This window comes from Mustela nivalis (assembly GCF_964662115.1).
Source record: "Mustela nivalis genome assembly, chromosome: 7".
In the NCBI taxonomy this organism is placed as follows: domain Eukaryota; kingdom Metazoa; phylum Chordata; class Mammalia; order Carnivora; family Mustelidae; genus Mustela; species Mustela nivalis.
In genome coordinates this window covers 54,248,743-54,271,020 of record NC_139026.1, presented here as the reverse complement: position 1 = coordinate 54,271,020, position 22,278 = coordinate 54,248,743, and the positions used below count along the sequence as shown (strand labels likewise).

General features: G+C 38.8%; 1 protein-coding gene across 1 annotated transcript; it reads right to left on the bottom strand.

Annotated features, from left to right (window-relative positions):
• Positions 1–2,741: 2,741 nt before the first annotated feature.
• Positions 2,742–22,150, bottom strand: LOC309870235 (uncharacterized protein; the record flags this gene model as incomplete). Its single annotated transcript, XM_082742428.1, has 6 exons — positions 2,742–2,801; positions 3,319–3,475; positions 3,530–3,818; positions 5,863–5,901; positions 10,349–10,470; positions 21,969–22,150. The coding sequence occupies 4 exons, from the start codon at positions 22,148–22,150 to the stop codon at positions 3,544–3,546; spliced, it is 618 nt and encodes a 205-aa protein (XP_082598554.1). The 3' UTR covers positions 2,742–2,801; positions 3,319–3,475; positions 3,530–3,543.
• Positions 22,151–22,278: the final 128 nt, after the last annotated feature.

The window sequence follows — 22,278 nt, the reverse complement described above, 5'->3', positions numbered from 1 at the left end:
TTCGAGCGACAAGGTCAGCCAGAGTGCTAGTCACCGTGTACTCAGCTGGACGAATCTGTGGTCAATGCCAAGGAAAATGGTGAACCTAGGATTCTGAGAGATAGACAGTTGAGTAAAGTGCTTCTTGCACTAGGTAGGGAAAAAAATGCTAAGAAGCTTCTGTAATAGAGAAACACTATTGCTTCTCAAGCTTCCAACTCTCAGTCACTTCACCTTACTGACTGAAGAGAGGCTGGATCTTACCGAGGAATAACCTTGTCAGGTTTTCATGGTACACGTTTTCCAAATTCCATCCTGCCCAAAGAGAATTTCACTCACTTGGCAGAGTCATAGTGAACTGGAGAAAAAACGTAAGTTAGCTATGTAGAGAGATTTTCAATAGCAGATATGACTGGACAGTAACAACTGAACAACAGCAATGCCATCATGAGCTTCCTGGGGGTGTGGGAGTCTAGGTGGGACAAATCCTTCAGTGGTTCCTGTGGGTCTACACACCCACCCTGAAGTTATCTACTATGTTCTCAAGAATAAAATTGGGATAGATGTTTTTAGCATCTGTCAGGATGCAGACCTGACATTTCTTAAGTTTTGGGTAAAGATCAGAGCTGGGACTACCACCCTGCTTGCATGATAAAGAGAAAGCTTCTAATTTTTTCTTGAGTCTTCACCCCAGTGACTTTCCAATGATTCAACCCCCAGGTTTATATGGCTTCATATATTTTTCACTGTGAAATATATCCATAGATAGGATAGTCACATTTCTTCAGAAATTATATGGCAAGCCTATGAGGGTACTGAGATTGCCAGCAGGCAGAGAAGAATTTTGCTTCCAAAGAGGAGGTCAGTTCTGGACTGATTTCAGACGTGAACATGGCAGGGGGTATGGGAATCGACAGATTTAAACATGTTTCCATTGTGTCTGTTTTCCTGACCTGTAAATTCTTCAGTAGCACTAGTACTAAGAGCAAACTACTTATACTCTTGCTAGAAATGTTCACTAGAACCTTCTTTATCCTCACCGAATTTTATTGTCAGCCTTTGGGTCCACTGGCATTCACATGCATGAGTGTCCACAGGTGTCATCCAATTTGGACACTCAGAAAAACAAGAACCTCAAGGTAAAGCACAGTTCCTAGGCTGTCTCTATGGAGCCCACCACCTGAGGGATGTTCCCTGTCAAATCTCTTTCTGCTGCTCTTCACTCAGATGCTTCTGAGGTGGATGGAAAAAAATGTATTGTCATTAGTCCAAGTATCTCCCTTCAATTAAAAATTCTCACCAGATTCTTTGGCTAGAGTTGCTGTAACAAAGGACTACAAAGTGATTGGCTTAAAGGACAGAAATTTATTTCCTCACAGTTCTGGACACTAGAAGTCTAAGAACAAGCTTTTGGTGCAGTCTGAGGGCTCTCAGGAAGAAGCTCTTCCAGGCTTTGCTCTTAGCTTCTGCTGGTTTCCTAGCAGTCTTTGGTGCTCCTTAGTTTCTGCCACATTTCCCTGCCTTGAGCATCACTTGCCCTTCTCCCTGTGTACATCTGTGTGTCCTCATTTTCCCTATTCATTTCTATGTTCTTATGGTCCCTTTTCTCTCTTTTGAAAAATGTGGAAACTAGCTGACATACAATATTACGTGAGTTCCAGGTGGACAACATAGTGATTCAACATTTATATACATTATGAAGGATCACCTGGAAAAGTTGACCTACCACCTATCAAGATAGAAAATTATTATGTAGTATTAACTGTATTCCTGCGTTCCTTCTGTGTAGGTCATATCTCTGTGTTTTATTGATTTTGTAAATATATGTTTGTACCTTTTCATCTACTTGTTCATCCTCTTTTGCCCAACCTCCCTCACCCTGCCTTCTGACAACTGGATAATTAGTTCTCTGTATCTATTAGTGGGTATCTGTTTTGTTTTGTTAGCTCATTTGTTTTGGTTTGTAGCTTCCCCATGGGTATGAAGTCACAGGGAATTTGTCTTTCTCTGACTTATTTCACTTGGCATTCTACTCTCTAGACCTGTCTATATTGTCCCAAAGGGCAAGATTTCCTTCTTCTTCATCACGATTAGTATTCCATTATGTCTACACACCACATCTTCTTGATCCGTTCATCTCTCCACAAATCCTTATGCTGCTTCCATATTGTGGCTCTTGTAAATAATGCTGCAATGAACAATAGGGGTGCATGTGTCTTTTCAAAGTAGAGCTTTCCTTCTCTTTGGAGAAATACCCAGCAGTGGGCCCGCTGGATTCTTTTGTTGTTCTAGTTTTCAGTTTTTGAGGAGGCTCCATACTGTTTTTTATAGTGGCTGCACCAGTTTGCATTCCCACCAACAGTGCACAGTGTTCCGTTTCCCACACACCCTAACCTCATACTATGACACACATATATTGAATGACTACCAGAAATCATAGGAGTTCACAAGGTACCATTCTCTGCATTTAAGCTCAGAAAAGGGCGTGCATATTTGTAATAGAAACTTGGTCACCACCCTTACTGGTCTCAAGAAGATACATTTTTGGCTTGGTAATATTGGTGGTGGTTAAGTCCTCACAAAATAATGGAAATCTGAGTTGTGGAAACTTGTACACTAGACAACATGTGGAACCCACTCAGGGCTTTGGATCTCCCAACCTGTCCCTCCTGTCCCCTGACCAAGAACCATGGCCCTAGAAGGAAAACAAGAGCCAGGGCTTTCATGCTGATGACTTTATTGATGATTTGAAGTCAGGGAAAGGAAAGGCTATGTTTCCACCACTGAACAGTCCATGGTCACCAGTTGATGTCTATCCATTTCTAAATGATGAGAAGAATTTTAAACAGACATATTAATTTGGCTTTGACATGATCTATGTCCATATTTCTACTAGTAGATAGTAGAAGACAGTATAAAACATCATATTATGAGAGAGAGAAGAAGAAGAAGCTGTGAAAGGAGGAGGCCAGGAGAGAGTAGAGAGAAGGGAAGAGAGGAGAGAAGAGGAAGGGTGTGGGGAGATAGAATTTGGAAAAGTTGTAGGCTAAGATAAGTATGAGGGAGTCACAGAAAGAAATGAAGGAAGGAAGGAAAGAAAGGAAAGAAGTAGGAAATCGAAAGAAAGGAAGGAAGAAAAAAAGAAAGAAAGAGAGCAAGCAAGGGAGTTCAGGGTTGAAGGAACACTTGCTCTGATAAGTGAAGCAAGGAGAATCGCAGCAAGAAGAAGTTTAAGAGAGATTAAAGTCAAGGTTTCAATGAGACCAAAGAACAGAAAGAAAAATTAGGAATTGAAAAGGGGAAATTCAGGAGATCAGTGAATAAGAATGCACTTCATACCTAGAGAATCACCGGAGGACCTCCTTAGTAAGGTTACTTTGTCACTGGCCACCGGGCTGACCGTGCTGGTCATCTCTTCCCTGCTGGTTTCCCTGGGCACCTGGTCCTTTCTCGGCAGCTTGTTGGCCTTGTTGGCCACCTGGATGACCTTGGCCACCTGGTCCTTGCTGGGCAACTGGTCGTTGTTGGCTACCTGGATGACCTTGGCCACCTGGTCCTTGTTGGCTATCTGGTCCTTGCTAGCCACCTGGTCCTTGTTGGCCACCTGGCCCATTGGAGACCACTGGGGCGATATGGGCCTCTGGGGCCATGTGAGCCATGTGGGCCGTTGGGGACACCACTGCCAAATGGTTCTTTCGGGCCTCCCTGGAGACTCTGGTTATGAGGCTTGTTTGCTTGACCATGGCCTTTCTCTCCAGGTTTGTCTCTCTCATCCCCGTTTTCCTCTTGAGATTTGACTTGGGACTTCTCTGGGTTTTCTTCCAATAATTCATCATCTCCTTGGCAAGAGAACACCAATTCAGCAAGGAAACAGTTAAAAGAGAGATTAGCCACCAACGGAAATGATGCAAGTGTGGGATGTATGATGGCCTAAATGTAGTTTGAAGGAGTATATTGCTAGATTCTGTGGTGGTAGGTAATGACCAGGGCCTAGTCTCCAGAAGAGAAGAGGCAGAGAGATCCTGGCAGTGCATGGACCTAGCTGAGTGAGTTTTTCCCACTGGCCGTTTACTCTGCCTATTCGGGTGCTTCTGCCTATTCTATATTGCCATCTACTCTGAAGTTGCCATGATATAGTCAAGTTCTGATTACATCAAATCATCTGTAATCACCAGATATCTCATGATATCTGAGAAAAACCACCAGACAATTTCACTGTGTCTACTTGCAGGATATTTTGACATGAATCTATTGAACAAGGGGAAATTCCCAGCTACCCTGCTTGTCGCAGTGCTACAGCAAATCATCCAACATCACTCTCCTCTTTCTGCTATCCTCTTCCACCAACAGTGAAGTCTGTGGCAAACAGGAGGTGTAAATAAAGTCTGCCCTGTATTGTGTCTTTTTTGACAAATTTCTGGTACCTGTGCTTGAGAACAAGCCCTTACCATCTCTATCTCTCTGTTTTGAAGATTTTATTTTTAAGTCATCTCTACACCCCATGTGGGCCTCGAACTCACAACTGTGAGATCCAGAATCTGTGCTCTACCAACTGAGCCAGCCATCCCCTCCCCACCCTACAAAGATTTTATTTTTAGGTAACCCCTCACCATCTCTTGCATCCACTTTCATTCATTCCTTCCTCATCTCCTGGCTGTCACTCTTATAATCATTCTCTTCAGGTTACAACATTTATTTTATGGACTCCCCATGTACTAAATGGCACCTTTTGTCAGATGTTAAGATGGCAAGCTTAATAGATACAGTCTGTGCTGTCAGACCCCTTACTCCTGATTGTTGTCAGACTCACAAATAAATCGGTGTGTCACTTTCTTTTTCAAAACACTCTCTGTTGCCCATAGAATAAATTACACCTTCACTTTGCTGTCTCTGAGTTCCTGCACAATATGAAACAAGCCAATGTCTTCAGCACTATCTTAGTATATTCACTTCTACCTTACTGATTATTCCATTTTCCTAGATGATTGAAAACTGTATTGGATAGATTTAGCTTTACATTTCACTCTGCTGCCCCCCATGCTTCCACTCTCCAGGGTCCAGATCACAGGGAATCTTCTGTATGAGGCTTCCCCTTTTCTCCCCTGTTCTGAGCTTCTATGATACCTTATTTTGCCACATTTGGGACAGCAATCTTTGTTATGTCCAAATCAAATCTTTCCTTAGATGCTGCGTTCCTTAAAGATAGGAACCAAGTTTTATTTACTTTTGTACCTCGATACCAAGCATGAAATCCTGACATGGTTGCTGTGAAGTACTGCATTTTATTGACTCAGTGCTGGGGTAGAGCATGTGGATAATCAAAGCCCTCTTTGAGGAATCCTTCAATAGGTGTGCTCCTACAAAGACAAGCAAGGCAGGTAACTGAAGCAAGAAAAAATCAGAAGGAAAGCAGTGACCGCACTGTCTAGATCTGAGAGAATTCTTAAATCCAAGGCAATTCATTCCCCCCTGCTCAACTTTTTTTCTTCCTTTTGTCTTTTGCACTCCTCCTGCACTGTGGAACTAATAAAATTAAACAATAGAGTAGGATGGTTGAAAAAGGAAATTTTAAAGCTTATTTGACAGAGAGAGATCACAAGTAGGCAGAGAGGCAGGCAGAGAGAGAGAGGAGGAAACAGACTCCCCTCTGAGCAGAGAGCCCAATGTGGGGATCGATCCCAGGACCCTGGGATCATGACCTGAGCCAAAGGCAGAGGCTTTAACCCACTGAGCCACCCAGGCGCAGGAAATTTTAAAGCTTAAGCATGATTTTTTTTAAAGTAGAAAAATCATGAAAATTTTAGAGTATTTCTAGGACCCAGAGATTCCTTGAATCCATTTAGACAAAGTCTAAGTAAGTTGACTGAATTAGAAATAACTCACCTAATACTTGGGGTGTCTGTTTTTCCTCTTGAGGGACTTCTGCAAAGAAAAGCAAAAAAAAAAAAAAAAAAAAAAAAAAAAAAAAAGACATATGAAATACATCATAACCCAAACTGAAAGGTCCTTGACAAGCTAGGAACTGGGGAAACTCCTTAAACTTATAAAGGTTTTCCTGAAGCAACACAATATTCAGTTGACTTTTGCTCAACATTGTCATTTCTTTGGTGGTATGGCTTATCATCGATTAGTTCCCCCATGGCCTCTGGTCTTCTCTTCAACCTCTCTTCTATACACGTTCCCACCTACACTGTTCAAATGAACTTCAGTTTTTTCCATGTGAAGGGTGTCCAATGAATCCTGGTTTCACATTTCCCCTGCTCTGAGGAAAGGTATCCTTTCCAACCATTTCAAGGCTTTCATACCAAAGGTATTAAGCATTAGTGCTGAAATGAGTAAGCTTAAACAGTAAGCTTACAGACTGAACAACTAAGTCCTTGTCTTAAATTACATTGTATCTTCATGATTCAAATTAGTTAAAGGTCCATAGAGATAATTCCCTTACAGATGGGAGGCATTTGTGTTAGTCAATCACTAGCCCTTGGTTGTAGAAGGATTTAGAGAAAAACACTTCCTAATGAGTAGGGTGTCTAAGAGAACCCCAAATACTAAGAAGTTTGGATATCGTGGAGCAACATTTCCCAAACTACAACCCCAGTCATGATCACTGGTTCTGAAGCAGAGATGACAGAGTCATATAGTTTTCCCAGTTCTGCATTAGCTGTAAGGAAATGAAGGGCTGCAATGATTGTAGATGGATTTATGTGACCTCTTGCGAGAGGCAAAGTTAGAGACCTGAAATCATAAAGTTTCCTGGCTACATTAACATGACTTCACTCTTCCAGAAAGCTCTTGGCCAGAAAGAGTAATGTTTCAAGAGTTACCACTTATTTTAGGACCTTGCCCAAACGCCTTTAAAGAAACATTAATCTGTTCAACTCTTTCATGGCATCAGCTGGTGACTCTCCAAGACTCTTCCCAATACCTCAGTACACTTGCCCCCCAAATTCTTAAGTCATCAACCTTACTCAATCCTAATAAAGCCCTTCTTCAACCAGATCCCAAAACCTTACTTTTAAAGATCCCAACTTTCCTCTTTCTCCTCAGGGGCACTCTCCCTCACCAATGTTGGATTGAACTCAGTCTTGCCTTAATGGCATCATTTTGGTGATATACTGGCAACATGCTACCTTTAACCATATTTTCAGCTTCATTTTACTAGATCAGTTACTCAATACTTTGATAAGTGTTTCTGCAATACTCAGAGAAACAGAGCACTTCCCTGTGTTGAGACTGTCAGGCTGCCCTTGGGAAGTAGGTGGATTAGGGACACAAGTCAAGAAGTTAATCAATTTGGGAACTAGAAGAGATGGGGAGCTAAGAAATCTATATGTTGAATGGTCTGGATGTCAACTTACAAACATCCAACATAATGAAGACAAGTCAAAGTCATTTCAGATGAAGTAAGAGCTAAAACAGACATCACAGAATGGGGCAGAAACATCAAGGGCTTTGAAATCAGCCAAGGCTGAGTCTGTATTACAGCTTTGTCACTTCCTGATTATGCACATTGTGTAGAATATTTAAACTCCAGAGCTATGGTTCAGGTGTGAACTGGGAATAAGAATGTCTACTTGACATTTTACCCTAGAGCAATATATACTTTTAATGCTATTCTGATCAAAATTCCACCTGTATTCTTCAAAGAGCTGGAGCAAGTAATCCTAAAATTTGTATGGAATGAGAAGAGACCCCAAATCGCCAAGGAAATGTTAAAAAACAAAAATAAAACTGGGGGCATCATGTTACCTTATTTCAAGCTTTACCACAAAGCTGTGATCACCAAGACAGCATGGTACTGGCATAAAAACAGACACATAGACCAGTGGAACAGAGTAGAGAGCCCAGATATGGACCCTCAACTCTATGGTCAAATAATCTTCGACAAAACAGGAAAAAATATACAGTGGGAAAAAAGACAGTCTCTTCAATAAATGGTGCTGGGAAAACTGGGCAGCTATATGTAGAAGAATGAAACTCAACCATTCTCTTACACCGTACACAAAGATAAACTCAAAATGGAAAAAAGACCTCAATGTGAGACAGGAATCCATCAGAATCCTAGAGGAGAACATAGGCAGTAATCTCTTCGATATCAGCCACAGCAACTTCTTTCAAGATATGTCTCCAAAGGCAAAGGAAACAAAAGCGAAGATGAACTTTTGGGACTTTATCAAAATCAAAAGCTTCTGCACAGCAAAGGAAACAGTCAAGAAAACAAAGAGGCAACCCACGGAATGGGAGAAGATATTTGCAAATGACAGTACAGACAAAAGGTTGATATCCAGGATCTATAATGAACTCCTCAAACTCAACACACACGAAACAGACAATCATATCAAAAAATGGGCAGAAGATATGGACAGACACTTCTCCAATAAAGACATACAAATGGCTATCAGACACATGAAAAAATGTTCATCATCACTAGCCATCAGGGAGATTCAAATTAAAACTACATTGAGATATCAACTTACACCAGTTAGAATGGCCAAAATTAGCAAGACAGGAAACAACATGTGTTGGAGAGAATGTGGAGAAAGGGGAACCCTCTTACACTGTTGGTGGGAATGCAAGTTGGTGCAGCCTCTTTGGAGAACAGTGTGGAGATTCCTCAAGAAATTAAAAATAGAACTTCCCTATGACCCTGCCATTGCACTCCTGGGTACTTACCCCAAAGATACAGATGTAGTGAAAAGAAGGGCCATCTGTACCCCAATGTTTATAGCAGCAATGGCCACGGTCGCCAAACTGTGAAAAGAACCAAGATGCCCTTCAACGGACAAATGGATAAGGACGATGTGGTCCATATACACTATGGAGTATTATGCCTCCATCAGAAAGGATGGATACCCAACTTTTGTAGCAACATGGACGGGACTGGAAGAGATTATGCTGAGTGAAATAAGTCAAGCAGAGAGAGTCAATTATTATATGGTTTAACTTATTTGTGGAGCATAACAAATAGCATGGAGGACATGGGGAGTTAGAGAGAAGGGGGTTGGAGTAAAGTGGAAGGGGAGGTGAATCATGAGAGACTATGGACTCTGAAAAACAATCTGAGGGATTTGAAGTGGCAGGGGGTGGGAGGTCAGGGTACCAGGTGGTGGGTATTATAGAGGGCACGGAATGCATGGAGCACTGGGTGTGGTGAAAAAATAATGATACTGCTATGCTGAAAATAAATAAATGGGAGAGCAAAAGAAACCTAATCACACACACACACAAGAATGTCTACTTGAAATTGTTGCAGTGAAGAATTCATGACATGAAACCTATATAAGACCAGAGATAAAATATATTCCCTGTCCAAGCTGTTCAAAAAAGAAAATCTTTTTCTCAGGATTTTACTTTTATTTCCCACCTAACAGTCAAACTACAACAAAATATAGAGCTTGATTCTCAAGTAATTGTATCAAAAACAACTTTGTCTGCTTCAAACTTTATATACCTTTCAGAAAAGTCAGAAATGACTATTGTAGAATTTGGGGCCCCAAGTTTGTCTCAGAAGATGGTGACAGGCTAATAACTCAAATAATCAATCAGAGTGTCATGTATTTAGTATTCCTATTTTCTTGACCAAAGCTGCTTCTATAGAATGACAAAACATTTAGTAAGAATACAAAATTTTGTTTCAACCTGTATTCCTTTGTCTTAGAAGAGGTCTACTATCTGGATGTTTGCAGTCCTTGAAAGAATTACCTGGATGCTTATTCTGTATCTGGAGATTTGGTACCTTTAAGACAGGCCATCCAACATCTCTCTTTTAAACAGCCAAAGATCAAAAAAGAATTAATCTTTCTCTTTTTTATGAATAAATTCCTCCATCTTTGCCTGAAATGTTCCATTGCTAGGATTTTCTAGTTTTCCTATAGATGTGTGCTTGCCAAATCATTCCCTAACCAGACATAGAAGTGTTTAAAAATAAAAGAATAGGTAATACAATAAAGAGCAGAATGAATAGTGCCTACTTACTGTCAAAATTTTGATGTAATAAAGACAATTGAATTCAGATTCTCCATATTTTTAAGTGGCCATGTGTTTTATGTCAAGGAAATGAGATACTTAGATGAATTTTAGAATACTCTCTTCTTGAGATGGCTTTTTCACACAAACAGAGTGAAGAAGTGAAAGTTCATATTTCTAGAAAGAGGAAAGGTCCCACCAGGAAGAGATGGACTTGAAATGTGAGCCCCGTTCTTTAGATGATATTTGCACTCTGGAAAAGAGACTCTAAGGTTTTCTCCTCTTTTATTCACCTAGTCTCTGAATATAAAGTACTTAATTTCTGAGAAATCTCAATTCAACCTTCTTCTTTTCCATGAATCTTAACCTCATGCTTGTATGATCCCCCATTTCCCCAACTTACCGTCATTGATGCCCTGAGAAGAGCACAAGTCTACCAAAGCCATGGACAGCAAGAGCAGCAGCATCTTGGTAGAAGTCATGCTGTCTCTGTCTCCTGATACTGCAGCAAACTCAGACACACTCCTGTAGAAAACACAAGACAGTGTGATATCACCTTTCAAATCCATGGATTGACACTTCTCACCAATATCTGATTTGCCACTTGGGTCTTTGCCGACCTGTTGGGTTCAAGGTCTGGTCAAGCTCTTCATCAGAAGAGCTTAAGTTAGTCAGGTTGTTTAAAAGTTGTTCATTCTCCTCAGCTACTACTTATCAGTATTCCATTTTGTAATACTCACTTCAGAACTGTGGTTCTGTTTCGCTAGCCTATTCCACATTGTTTACACTGCCCAAACCTCAAGTAATTCTGGCCTCTTCTCTATAGAATGAGCTAATAGAATCATCAGGAAATCAAAGGTGAAAATACCCAAAACATAATCAATAAAATGAAAGTACAAAAAAGGGTCAAGAAAGGCTTATAGGCAATAAAAGAAAATGTAGACTGCAATATTAGGAACTGAACAATAATCTTATATTACATATCAAAACTTGTGAGATGCAGCTAATATGGGGCCCAGAAGTAAATTTATATTCTTAAGTGCCCATATTTAAAATATGGTTAATGATAAAATTCTCATCACTCAAATAAATTCTTTGGCTCTGTGGGGGAAAAAAAAGAAAAAAGAAAGGCTTATAGAAGTTATCTCACAGGGTTTAAAAAAAAATGAAAGCAGCTAAAACCATCTTCAGACTTAGACATCAGAATCCACCCGAGTTCATGATTTCTATGGACTGTAACATTTTAAAACAAAAAAATGCCCAGGATAATGAGTGGGATAGAAAACAATAGTATGCAAGGAAGCATTGAGTGAATTAGGTGTTCATCTTGGAAAGAAAGGCAAATGACTAAGGGTGATAATTGTATTTACCTATGGAGAACCAAGAGTAATTTTGTATGTATAGTTCTAGAAGGAATAAAAATAAAAGAGCTGGTGATTTTAAAAGGAAAATATTTGAAGACAATATAAAATAGTTTCTTAGAATTTTTAAAGTTATCTTAGATTTAATTAAAACTTAATTTTAAATTATCTCACAGAAATGTTAATTATCTTAGAGAACCTAAAAATAAGACTCTTGGGATTCTTAAAACTTGAATGAATAGATCGAGTTTTTCAGGGGAAAATCAATTTATCACCAGTTGTGCTCAGACACTGAGTCATCTATAACTAGTATGTTGAAAATGTGGAGACCCAAAGGGGTAGAATCATTTGTGCCCAACAAACTCTGCAAAATAGTATCAGGGGAAAAAGATTTCTTCTTCCTTTGGATGAAAATTCAAGAAGTTATATGACTTTTTGGATCACTTTTAGTTAGCTATGAAAATCCAATGATCACTTTGTCATAAAAAGCAGACTCAATGCAATATATTAAAATGTTGAACTCTTTGTAATAGACATAGTTTTGATTTTCATATAGAGTCACAGCTACTTTTCCTCCACCTAGCTAAAGCCATTCATAGACAATTCAGTGTCTCTTGGCCAGAGAATGTATTGGGCTTCTATTTTTTGCTGGCTTACCTATTTCCCAAGTCAGTGGCAGTTCTTTTAGACACTTGCTAGGTTGGAGTAAAGGGAGTAAAGGGAGAGGTAAGAGAAGAAAGGGAATTGAGAAAGCTTATATTTTCCTGGCATTATAATTAAGCTGCCTCTGTATTCTCTATGCCTGATAGGTATTTAAAGGAGACTGTCTGTCATAGGAGTATATCCGTGCCTTCTTTGGAGACCTCTCCATTATTGGTGGAGTGCTCCCTTTAAATCCTTTGATGAGAACAAATGTTATCTCGTATCTGATTGGTTACTTCCCAGTAGTTCAGTGTCTTTGTCCTTAGAGTCCCTCACTTCTCCAATTGGGGCTATAGGACAGGATCTAAGATGATCCCTCACAGGCTCTGGCTTATGGGCAACACTCACCCATCAGTTGGCCCTGAAAGTCTCTGGAGTTTAGGATAATCTCCCTTCAGTCAATCCTCCTTCATTCCACCCAAAAGCACTTAGGCTACTGCCGACTTCTAATTGGCATTTTGTGTATTTTCTGACTTCACTAAATTCGATGTAGACAGATACTTTTTCTGTTCCATTTTAGATGAGGATCATCCACCAGGGTTCTTCTGTTATTATATAGGGTAAGGAGTTCCATCCTAGGCTACACCAATGTCCCCTTAGATTGCCATCTGTCTTAGTCCATTCAGACTGCTCTAACAAAATAAACCATAATCTGGGTGGCTTAACAACAATGGAAATTTGTTCTTACATTTTTTGAGGCTGAGAATTTTAAGATCAAGCCACCAGCAGATTTGGTGTCTGGTGAGGGACTGCTTCATGGTCATAGTTGTCCACCTTCTTCTTGTGACTTCATAGGTTGGAAGAGACAAAGAAGTTCTCTGTTTCTCTTCTAAGGGCACCAATCCTTTCCACGAGGATTCTGGGTTCATGACTTAATCACCTCCCAGAGGTGCCACTTCCTAACACCCTGACATTAGGGATTAGGTTTCAACATACAAATTTTGAGGAACACCAACATTCAGTATATTACACCAACAAAAAAACTCTTGATTCCTCCCACAGAAGATTCCCCTATATTAGGACTTCTCCATGCATAGGATACAAAGAACTCTCAGTTTGTGAATAAAAGTTTTAGACTAGGTGAATTTTTATCATTCTGAGAGGCCACTGACATAAATTTGGAGTAATCAACAGTGGTCATAAACTGTCATCTGATTTATTTATTTATTTTTTAAAAGGTTATGTTTTTATTTATTTATGTTTAATTAAAGTACAATGTTGCATTAGTTTTAAGTACACAACATAGTGATTCAACAAGTCTACACACTGTGCTATGCTCACCATGAATAAAGCTACCATCTGTTCACCTTACAGTGCTATTAGGATGCTACAGACTATATTCCTCATGCTGTAACTTTCATCCCCATGGCTTGTTCATGCCATAACTGAAGCCCGTACCGCCCTCTCCCCTTTCCTCCTTTTGCCCGTAACCCCACCTCCTTCCCCGTTGGCAATCATAAGATATTTAAATCTTGAAGGGAAGGTTTATGTTGAATCAGCAACTTACTCAGAATTCTGATTTTCCAAAAATCAGTTATTTACAAATTTTTCTGCTTAAACACTCACCTACTTGTATATAGTTTTCTGAGCAGAAATTTCATACTGATCACAGCTTTCCAGACTGGTCAACTCTCATGATTGTTAGGGAGAGAGAAAAAGAGGGAGGTAGGAAGGAAGAGATGCAGTGTATTTAATAAACAACTTCCACAGATTTTTTATTTTCCCAGGTGTATCCAAAATGTCTACACAAATTTCTTTGTTTCCTTCGTGCTGTCTCCACTGTTTTTCTTTTGCTTCCTACATTACTGAAAAACAGCTCTCCTCAGCAAGAATGGTGGATCATTTTGCTCTAAATAATTTAATTCCTTTATTTGGTGCTTCCCTTTTCTATGGAACTTCAGCAAAAGACATTCATGGAACCTAGGTGGAAGCTGTCATCAAGATGTGGAGCATAAGGAATAACACGGGGAGGTGGAGCGGAGAAGGGAGTTGGGGGAAATTGGAGGGGGAGACAAACCATGAGAGACTGTGGACTCTGAGAATCAAACTGAGGGTTTTGGAGGGGTAGGGGATGGGGGGTTGGGTGAGCCTGGTGGTGGGTATTAAGGAGGGCACGTATTGCATAGAGCACTGGGTGTGGTGCATACACAATAAATTCTGGCACACTGAAAATAAATTTAAAAAATAAATAAAAATTAAAAAAAAAAGACATAAGACCTCTTCTTCCTCTAAAAGAAAAAGGGGAATAAGTGCTGTAGCTAGGTCAGTATGTAACAAAGAGAGAAATCATCAGGCATAAGCGTTAGTGTCACGATATACATTAAGGCTTAAGCCTGATGATTTCTCTTTTTGTTACATACTGACCTAGCTACAGCACTTATTTAAGGTATAGACCTTACAATTTTAAGGTGTAGACCTTACAATTTAGGGAGAAGAAAAAAAAATTGAAGATTATATTTATGCTTTGGAGGAGAAAAATAATTTCTTAAAAGAGGACCAAGATTTACGCATGGGAAAAAGACTGAGAAATTGGACTACATTAAAATGAAGAATAGTCTAGACTCATCAAAAGATACCTTAAAGAAGTGAAAAGAGAAGACACAAAATGGGAGTAATTTTTGTAGCACTGATATTGAACACTTAGCAACAAGAATATATCATAAACTCTAATGAAGGAAGAAGAAAAAAGAAAGCAATGTAATTTAAAAATTAGCAAAAGACACAAAACACATTTCACAGAAGAGGCCAATAAACAAGAAAAGATGCTCAGCCTCATTAAGCATCAGGGAAATACATGTAAGACCATAATGAAATGCTAGTTTCCAACCACCAAATACAGATAACACCAAGCTCTTAATGTCACATGCATTTGAAGAACAATACTTCAGAGAGTAATAATTTGGCAGAGATGAGTCATTTTCAAAAAGTTCAATGCTACCTCCTTTGGTACCTATTTCTATGTCCAGTATGTAGGGGGAAGAAACAGAGAAAGAAATAATTCAACGAAGTGTCTAACACTGACCTCTGATTCTCAGATGGGGTGGGAATAATGCTACCTTAGAAAAGGAGGGGATGGGGGTTCCTGGGTGGCTCAGCAGTTTGAGTGACCAACTCTTGGTTTCGGCTCTGGTCATGATCTTGCTGTTGTGGGATCAAGTCACGCATCCTGCTATGGAGTCCGCTTGAGATTCTTGTTCCCCACCCCTCTGCTCCTCCCCCAACCTCTACAATAGATAAATAAAATCTTTTTTAAAAAGAGAAAAGAAAAAAGAGTGGTGCTATAGAGAACAGTGTTTATATACATTTGAAGGAGAGGAAAAGTCCCATTTGTTTAAGGAAAGATAAAGAGTATTGCTAAAATTAGGGACACCTGGGTGGCTCAGTCGGTTAAGCCACTGCCTTCTGCTCAGGTCATGATCCCAGGATCCTGAGATCGAGTCCCACATCAGGCTCCTTGCTCCGTGGGGAGCCTGCTTCTCTCTCTGCCTCTGCCTGCCACTTTGCCTGCTTGTGCTCGCTTGCTCTCTATCTCTGACTAAATAAACAAAATCTTAAAAAAAAAAAAAAAAGAATATTGCTAAAATTATCCCCTGCATGAATAAAGTGATTGTATCTGTCCTGTCCATCACTGTATTCTCAGAGCCTAGCATGTTGTGGACATTCAGGAAATGTTAGATGAATGAATGAATGAATGAATGAACATATAAGTGGACAAATATACAAACAAATAAATCAGGTGGGGTATAACCAGAATATTCTTCTAAGATAAGTGATATAAGAAAGTGGTATAAATTCTAGACTATTCTAAACTATGCTGTTGTTATATTCAGATATAAAATATGAATCTGGGTAGAAGAATACAAGAGAAAAGCCATGGAAGGCATTTTAAGTTGAAAGCAGAAAAGAACTGCTGAGGGGTCCAGTTGCCTGATACTTAATGCCTTAGATTGTGGAGGTGGATTGATAATGAATGACAGGGTTACCATAAAAGGATGTGTGTACCTCAGACCACACCTAGAGGCAAGAGAGCTTTTCGCAGCACCTGTGTGTCACTGTCTTTTATACGATTCTCAGAACAACGCGTGGACTTGATTGCTGTTTAGAGTGCAGTTCTGTTTGCCAGAATCAGGTTGACTTGAGTTTTGACTCCCTCTCTCTTGGTTTGCCTCAAAAGATTGTGTATAAAGACACACACCTGGCTCTTCCTCATTTGCAAAAGAAGAAAAGGAACTGTGAGACTTCTTACCTTCTCTCTGTTTGCACAAGGACATTAATCAAAGATATGGTCATAGTTCCCTTAATTATGCTCCTGTTAGCTCATTTCTCTGCTTAAGTCACGTGTTAAATACACTGAAAGTACGACACAAGTATATTTGAGGTGTCATGATAAACTGGCTCTTAGACTAACACCAACCTGGTTATTATAATATTTTGATATATATGACATAGGTATATGTGGAATCCATATTTGGAATGTTTATACATGTTTGAAAAATATGTATTCAGAATATTTCTAACCATTTAGAATATACATGTATATTTGGAATACATATATTTGAAATAAATTAGAGGTAAAAAAATTACATAAGAGGGAAGAATATTATAACTTATGTTTGTCTATTTTAGTAGACTCATTACTATTCTACATAAATGTGTTTATATAAGCACATAAACACATTTTTTTAATCCCAGAAGTGTTCCAATGGAGACTTATACAACATATGGTGTAGGAAATTTGAATTGTAGATGATCAACAGATATTTTTAATTCATTTGTTTATTCACTTATTGATTTCTAAGGAATTTTTGTTGAGTGCTTATTGCATACAGCAGTCTTTTTTTTCTTTTTTGTAAAGATTTTATTTATTTATTTGACAGACAGAGATCACAAGTAGGCAGAGAGGCAGGCAGAGAGAGAGGAAGGGAAGCAGGCTCCCTGCTGAGCAGCGAGCCCGATGCAGGGCTCGATCCCAGGACCCTGGGATCATGACCTGAGCCGAAGGCAGAGGCTTTAACCCACTGAGCCACCCAGGCGCCCCGGCAAACCACAGTCTTGTTAGCACTGACAATATAGTAATAAAGAGACAAAACAAAATTCCTTTCTTTCATAGGGTGGGCTAGATAGATATAAAAAATTCTTAAAATATATGCTGTATTAGACAAAGAATGCTAAAGAGGATAATTAAATAAAAAAGGAAATCCCTAAAAGTTCCTTGAAGTCCAGAGTATTTATGCTTTTGCCCTAGTTATAGAAGTATTAATCTTCATAAATCAGCTGTTTTCAGAGGGGTTGCACTCTGCACATCTTGTCTATTCACACTTAGTACCATTCTAGGAGTACCAATCAAACGTCCAGGACTAATAGGAATAATACACCTACCTGCAATGAGGTTATAGATTTGTTTTCATTAGCATTTAAGTACATTAGAAAAATAAAATAAAATGCAAGTAAATATTATCAGTAATTATAGAATGCCAGGAGCCATTCTAAAGTTTAATAATGATTCTATGGCACCTTGACACATTACAGTGCCAAATGAAATTTAATCAGAATTTAATGTGTCAAAATAGTAATTCTTGTTCATTGTACCATAGGATAGGAAACAAACACTGAACAAAAAAGAAAACAGTAAAATATATATATATATATATAATTTATACAGATGTAAATATATATGTGAATACACATATATGAATATTTATAAATATATGTAAATATAACTATAATATAGATAACATTAAATAAAACCAGAATGTTTTATTTAATTTTAAATTCTATATATACAAGTAAGTATAAATATAAAATACATACTTACACATATACACATACACCATAGTACAATTATCAAAACTAAGACGTTAACTCTGGTATAACACTCTTAACTAAACTACAGACTTTATCCCGATTTTTCTAGAATGTTCCACTAATGTTCATTTTCTGTCCCATGATCCAGTGCAAGATTATTCATGGCATTTAGCTGGTCACTTCTTTGTCTCTCCTAATCTATGAGCTCCTTATCCTTCTTTGTCTTTCATGATCTGAATACTTAACAAGAGTATGAGTCAGGTATTTTACAGAATGCCTCCCAATCAGGGTTTGTCTGATGTTTTCTTGATTACACTGGGATTATGGATGTTTGGAAGGAATACCCCAGTGTTCTTCTGCTTGCATCATATCAGAGAGTACCCAATAGCACTGTCTTTGAAACATTGATGGTATTAATTTGATCAGATGGTTAAGGTGATACCTGCAAGTTTTCACGTCTCTCGAGTTGCTAGTTCTTAGACTCTTAAATGGAGTCTTTGAATGTGACTCAGTATGGGAGGAGAATAGATAGCTTGTCTAGCCCTAGTGAGTGAGCAAGGATTAATCTTTGTCATGAAAAGGGATTACATACTCTCAGATCCTCCAGGTGAAGGCAGCAGTCAGGGAATGTTGTAGGTGCCCAGCCCTGACCCCCTTAATGACGGGTGCCCCACCGGCCCCATTCACAGTTGCCTTTTTCTCCAAATAATTACCCTTTGCAGCACCCTTCTGACGTGAGAGTACCCAAGGCTCACCTCCTGGCCTCAGGCTGGACTAACTCAGGGGAGCACTTGTTGCCCCAAGGCTTCCTCTGTGGGCCCAGACTAAGCTTGTCTCCATTCTGAAATCAGTTCTTGATGAGTTTTATGCCCTGCCCTCCTGTGCTTCCCACACCCACCCCACCCCTGGGAGAAGTGCTGAGTGAATATTTTTTTTTTTATTAAAGATTTTATTTATTTATTTGACAGAGAGAGATCACAAGTAGGCAGAGAGGCAGGCAGAGAGAGAGGAAGGGAAGCAGGCTCCCCACTGAGCAGAGAGCCCGATGTGGGACTCGATCTCAGGACCCTGAGATCATGACCTGAGCCGAAGGCAGAGGCTTTAACCCACTGAGCCACCCAGGCGCCCGTGAGTGAATATTTTGAAAACATTTCCAATTCAGGTCTGGCTTCTCAAGAATCTGACCCAAGACCATACATCACATTGGGATTTTCCATTTTTACTATGTTGGATCCAAGGCCCTTCTTTTCCCCATCCAAGAGCAGAAGATCAAACCCACAAGATCAAACCCAAGAAGAGGCAAGGGGGTGCTATGAAGGAATAAAAAGACAGAGGGCTGTGGATGGGCCTGAGCAACTTGTGCTCTGAGCCTTGGTGACAAAACATTAAATCTTGGATGAAACTGGCAGACAAGATATTCACTCCCCAAGCCCAATTATCTTATGAAATCAGTGTTAGCTAGATTGCGTTCCTTGAACTCGAAGTAAAGTATTGATAAAATATGTTCTCTGGGTTCCTGTATGCAAGACTTACTAGCTGCTAGATCTTTTGGTTGCAAAATTCCATAGGAAACAACCTATGGGGCTGAGGAAAGCTAGGAAAACAGTAAATAGAAACAACCTAACAGTAAGAATAAACTTAGAAGAGAGACATGTCACCATACCAGACCAGGAAAAAAAGAAGATGATGAACAAAGGTGTCAAATACAAACTCATTTTGAGAGTCACTGAAAGCTAGTTTTCATAGAGAGATGGCACTGAACACCATATTGCTCTTGCCTGATGCGTAGTTACAAAGTGAATTCTAGAAATGAAGGATATTTGTTCAAGAAATTAAATAGTGAGCTGATTCATAGATAACTTGAGAAAGAGGGAAGTTTGACCAGGGGCAAAGGCAGTTACCTAGATATGACACAGGGAAAATCAAATGTACACAGCCTAACACAAAGCTTAAACCCTGCTTTTCCCTTCCTTGGAGGGAAAAACCTTTGAGCTAGTTTCCACTCTGCTGCAATTAATGCTCCTGGGTGTGGTTCTCTTATATCATGCATGATGCGAGGTTGCCACACTGTGGTCATTGTTAGAACAGCTACTTATGCTCTCTGCTTTTATACATTATGCATTGTATTATAGATACCATTTGCAAGAATTTTCATGGTCTTTTTATTCTATTCTTAACATGCCTTCGTACTTGAAGTTTCTTTTTGAGAAATACATAACATGAAAACAAAATATAAGGCCAAGCATACAATGCAATGTACAAAAAAGAATAGGAGCGAAAGCGGTAAGAATCAAAACAATGGGTTATAAGACCTAAATATACAATTTGAAAATTCAGTTGAATACTTTGTAACACCACCTGGGGTTAACTTGTAGGGTAAATTATCTTTTAAATAGTTTGTGATAATCTTTACATGTTATGGGCCCAGCACGCTGATAATCTTTACATGTTAAAAAGAAGTACCACTTTTTAAAATAATGGATTTCATAAGGATAAGGAACTTCAAAGGAGATACTGCAAGTTATTATCAATCTGATCCAATTACTGGTTTTTTCATGTTCATTCTGATAGTACACATGCTATAACTGAAAACCTAGCTAAGGTAAAATCATTCAATTACCTAGATTCCATTTTTGCTCATTTCTTTTTGCCTTTGTAAATCTCTTTTTATTTTATTTTATTTTTTATTTTTTTATTATTTTATTAACAACTTAATCTATATTCCAGGTCCATAGGATGTGTGTCACTTATTTATATCAAATAGTCTTGCAGTACAATGTTGAGTTTAGTACTTCATTATACACTACTAGGTATATTCAAGCCTTAATTTCCAGTGAAGATTGTCTGTTCCTTGAAGGCAACAAGCCACAAGCCAACAAGAATTTATTTTTAAGGTTTTATTTTTTTATTTTTTATTTTTTTATTTTATTTATATTTCTGTTATATCCTCCATATAAACACACCTTTAATTTAAAGCTAATAAATTGAAGAAGGCTAGAATTCTAAAATTATATATAAAACAATTATTTTATCAAATTAATTATTTAAGATTGCAAAAATTTACTTTTATTGGCCAAAGTGACAGGTGTATCTTCAAGAACCCTTGATTTTGACTAATCAGTTGTCTACTAGAGATCCTTTTTGTTGTTGTTTTTAAGGATTTTATTTATTTATTTGAAAGACAGAGATCACAAGAAGGCAGAGAGGCAGACAGAGAGAGAGGGGGAAGCAGGCTCCCCACTGAGCAGAGAGCCCAATGCGGGGCTCGATCCCGGACCCTGGGATCATGACCTGAGCCGAAGGCAGAGGCTTTAACCCACTGAGCCACCCAGACACCCCTCCCTCTGCACTTCTTAAAAAAAAAAAAAAAAAAAGAAGAAGAATTTTTTTCCCTCTCCCCCTTTAAAAAATTAATTATTTTTATTAACTTATAATGTATTATTTGCCGCAGGGGTACAGGTCTGTGAATCATCAGGCTTACACACTTCACAGCACTCACTATTTTATTTAAGAATTTATTTTTAAGGTTTTATTTATTTGTTTGTTTATTTATTTATTTGACAGAGATCACAAGTAGGCAGAGAGGCAGGCAGAGACAGAGAGGAGGAAGCAGGCTCCCTACTAAGCAGAGAGCCTGATTCGGGAATCGATGCCAGGACCCTGAGATCGTGACCTGACCTGAAGGCAGAGGCTTTAGCCCACTGAGCCACCCAGATGCCCCTAGAGATCCTATTTTAAATAAAACAAATTGCTCCTTAAAATTTCATGGCATATAACTAAATTCATAGACGACAACTCTTGGGAGATGTTAAGAGCAAGTGTCAGTCTATCCTAGTGATTAGAATAATTGACAGTCTAAGAAAGATAAAAGGATCAAGAGGCTTAAGGAACAAAAATGAAGTGAAATCATGGTTAAACAAATTATCTGATGAGTAAATTATTTCTCATCAGTACATCTTTTGGAATTGGGGCTGTTATATTCATGTAATTCAGTCACTTCATGTTCTCTGTTTGCTCTAGGAAAGGAAAGCAAAAATAATGACTGAGGGACATTTTAGTCACTCAAATGTCTGCCCATCAGAACTTTACCATATGTGTTATCATATCAGACTTACCAACCTCGGGTAGTACTTACTTTAAATTAAATTAAATTACCTTTTTATTACAGTTCTCCTCTTCTTTTCTTCTGGAGAGATTTGGAGTTTCTCACTTATATAGCACCTAAAGAACAATAAGAGTATTGCTGCTACATAGGAGGAATCTCCAGGCTTCTGTTGGGTTTCTTCAACCAGAACATTTCCTCTATAGGATTTATCACTCATCTCATTGTGTTCCATACTATTAAATTGTCAGATGGTAACACGTCTTCCACCGTCTTCCTTAACTGTGAAGAGAACAACAAATAATGAAAGGTTAAGAAAATGCAAATATAATTGCTTGATGACACAGGAACTACTTTGCAGGG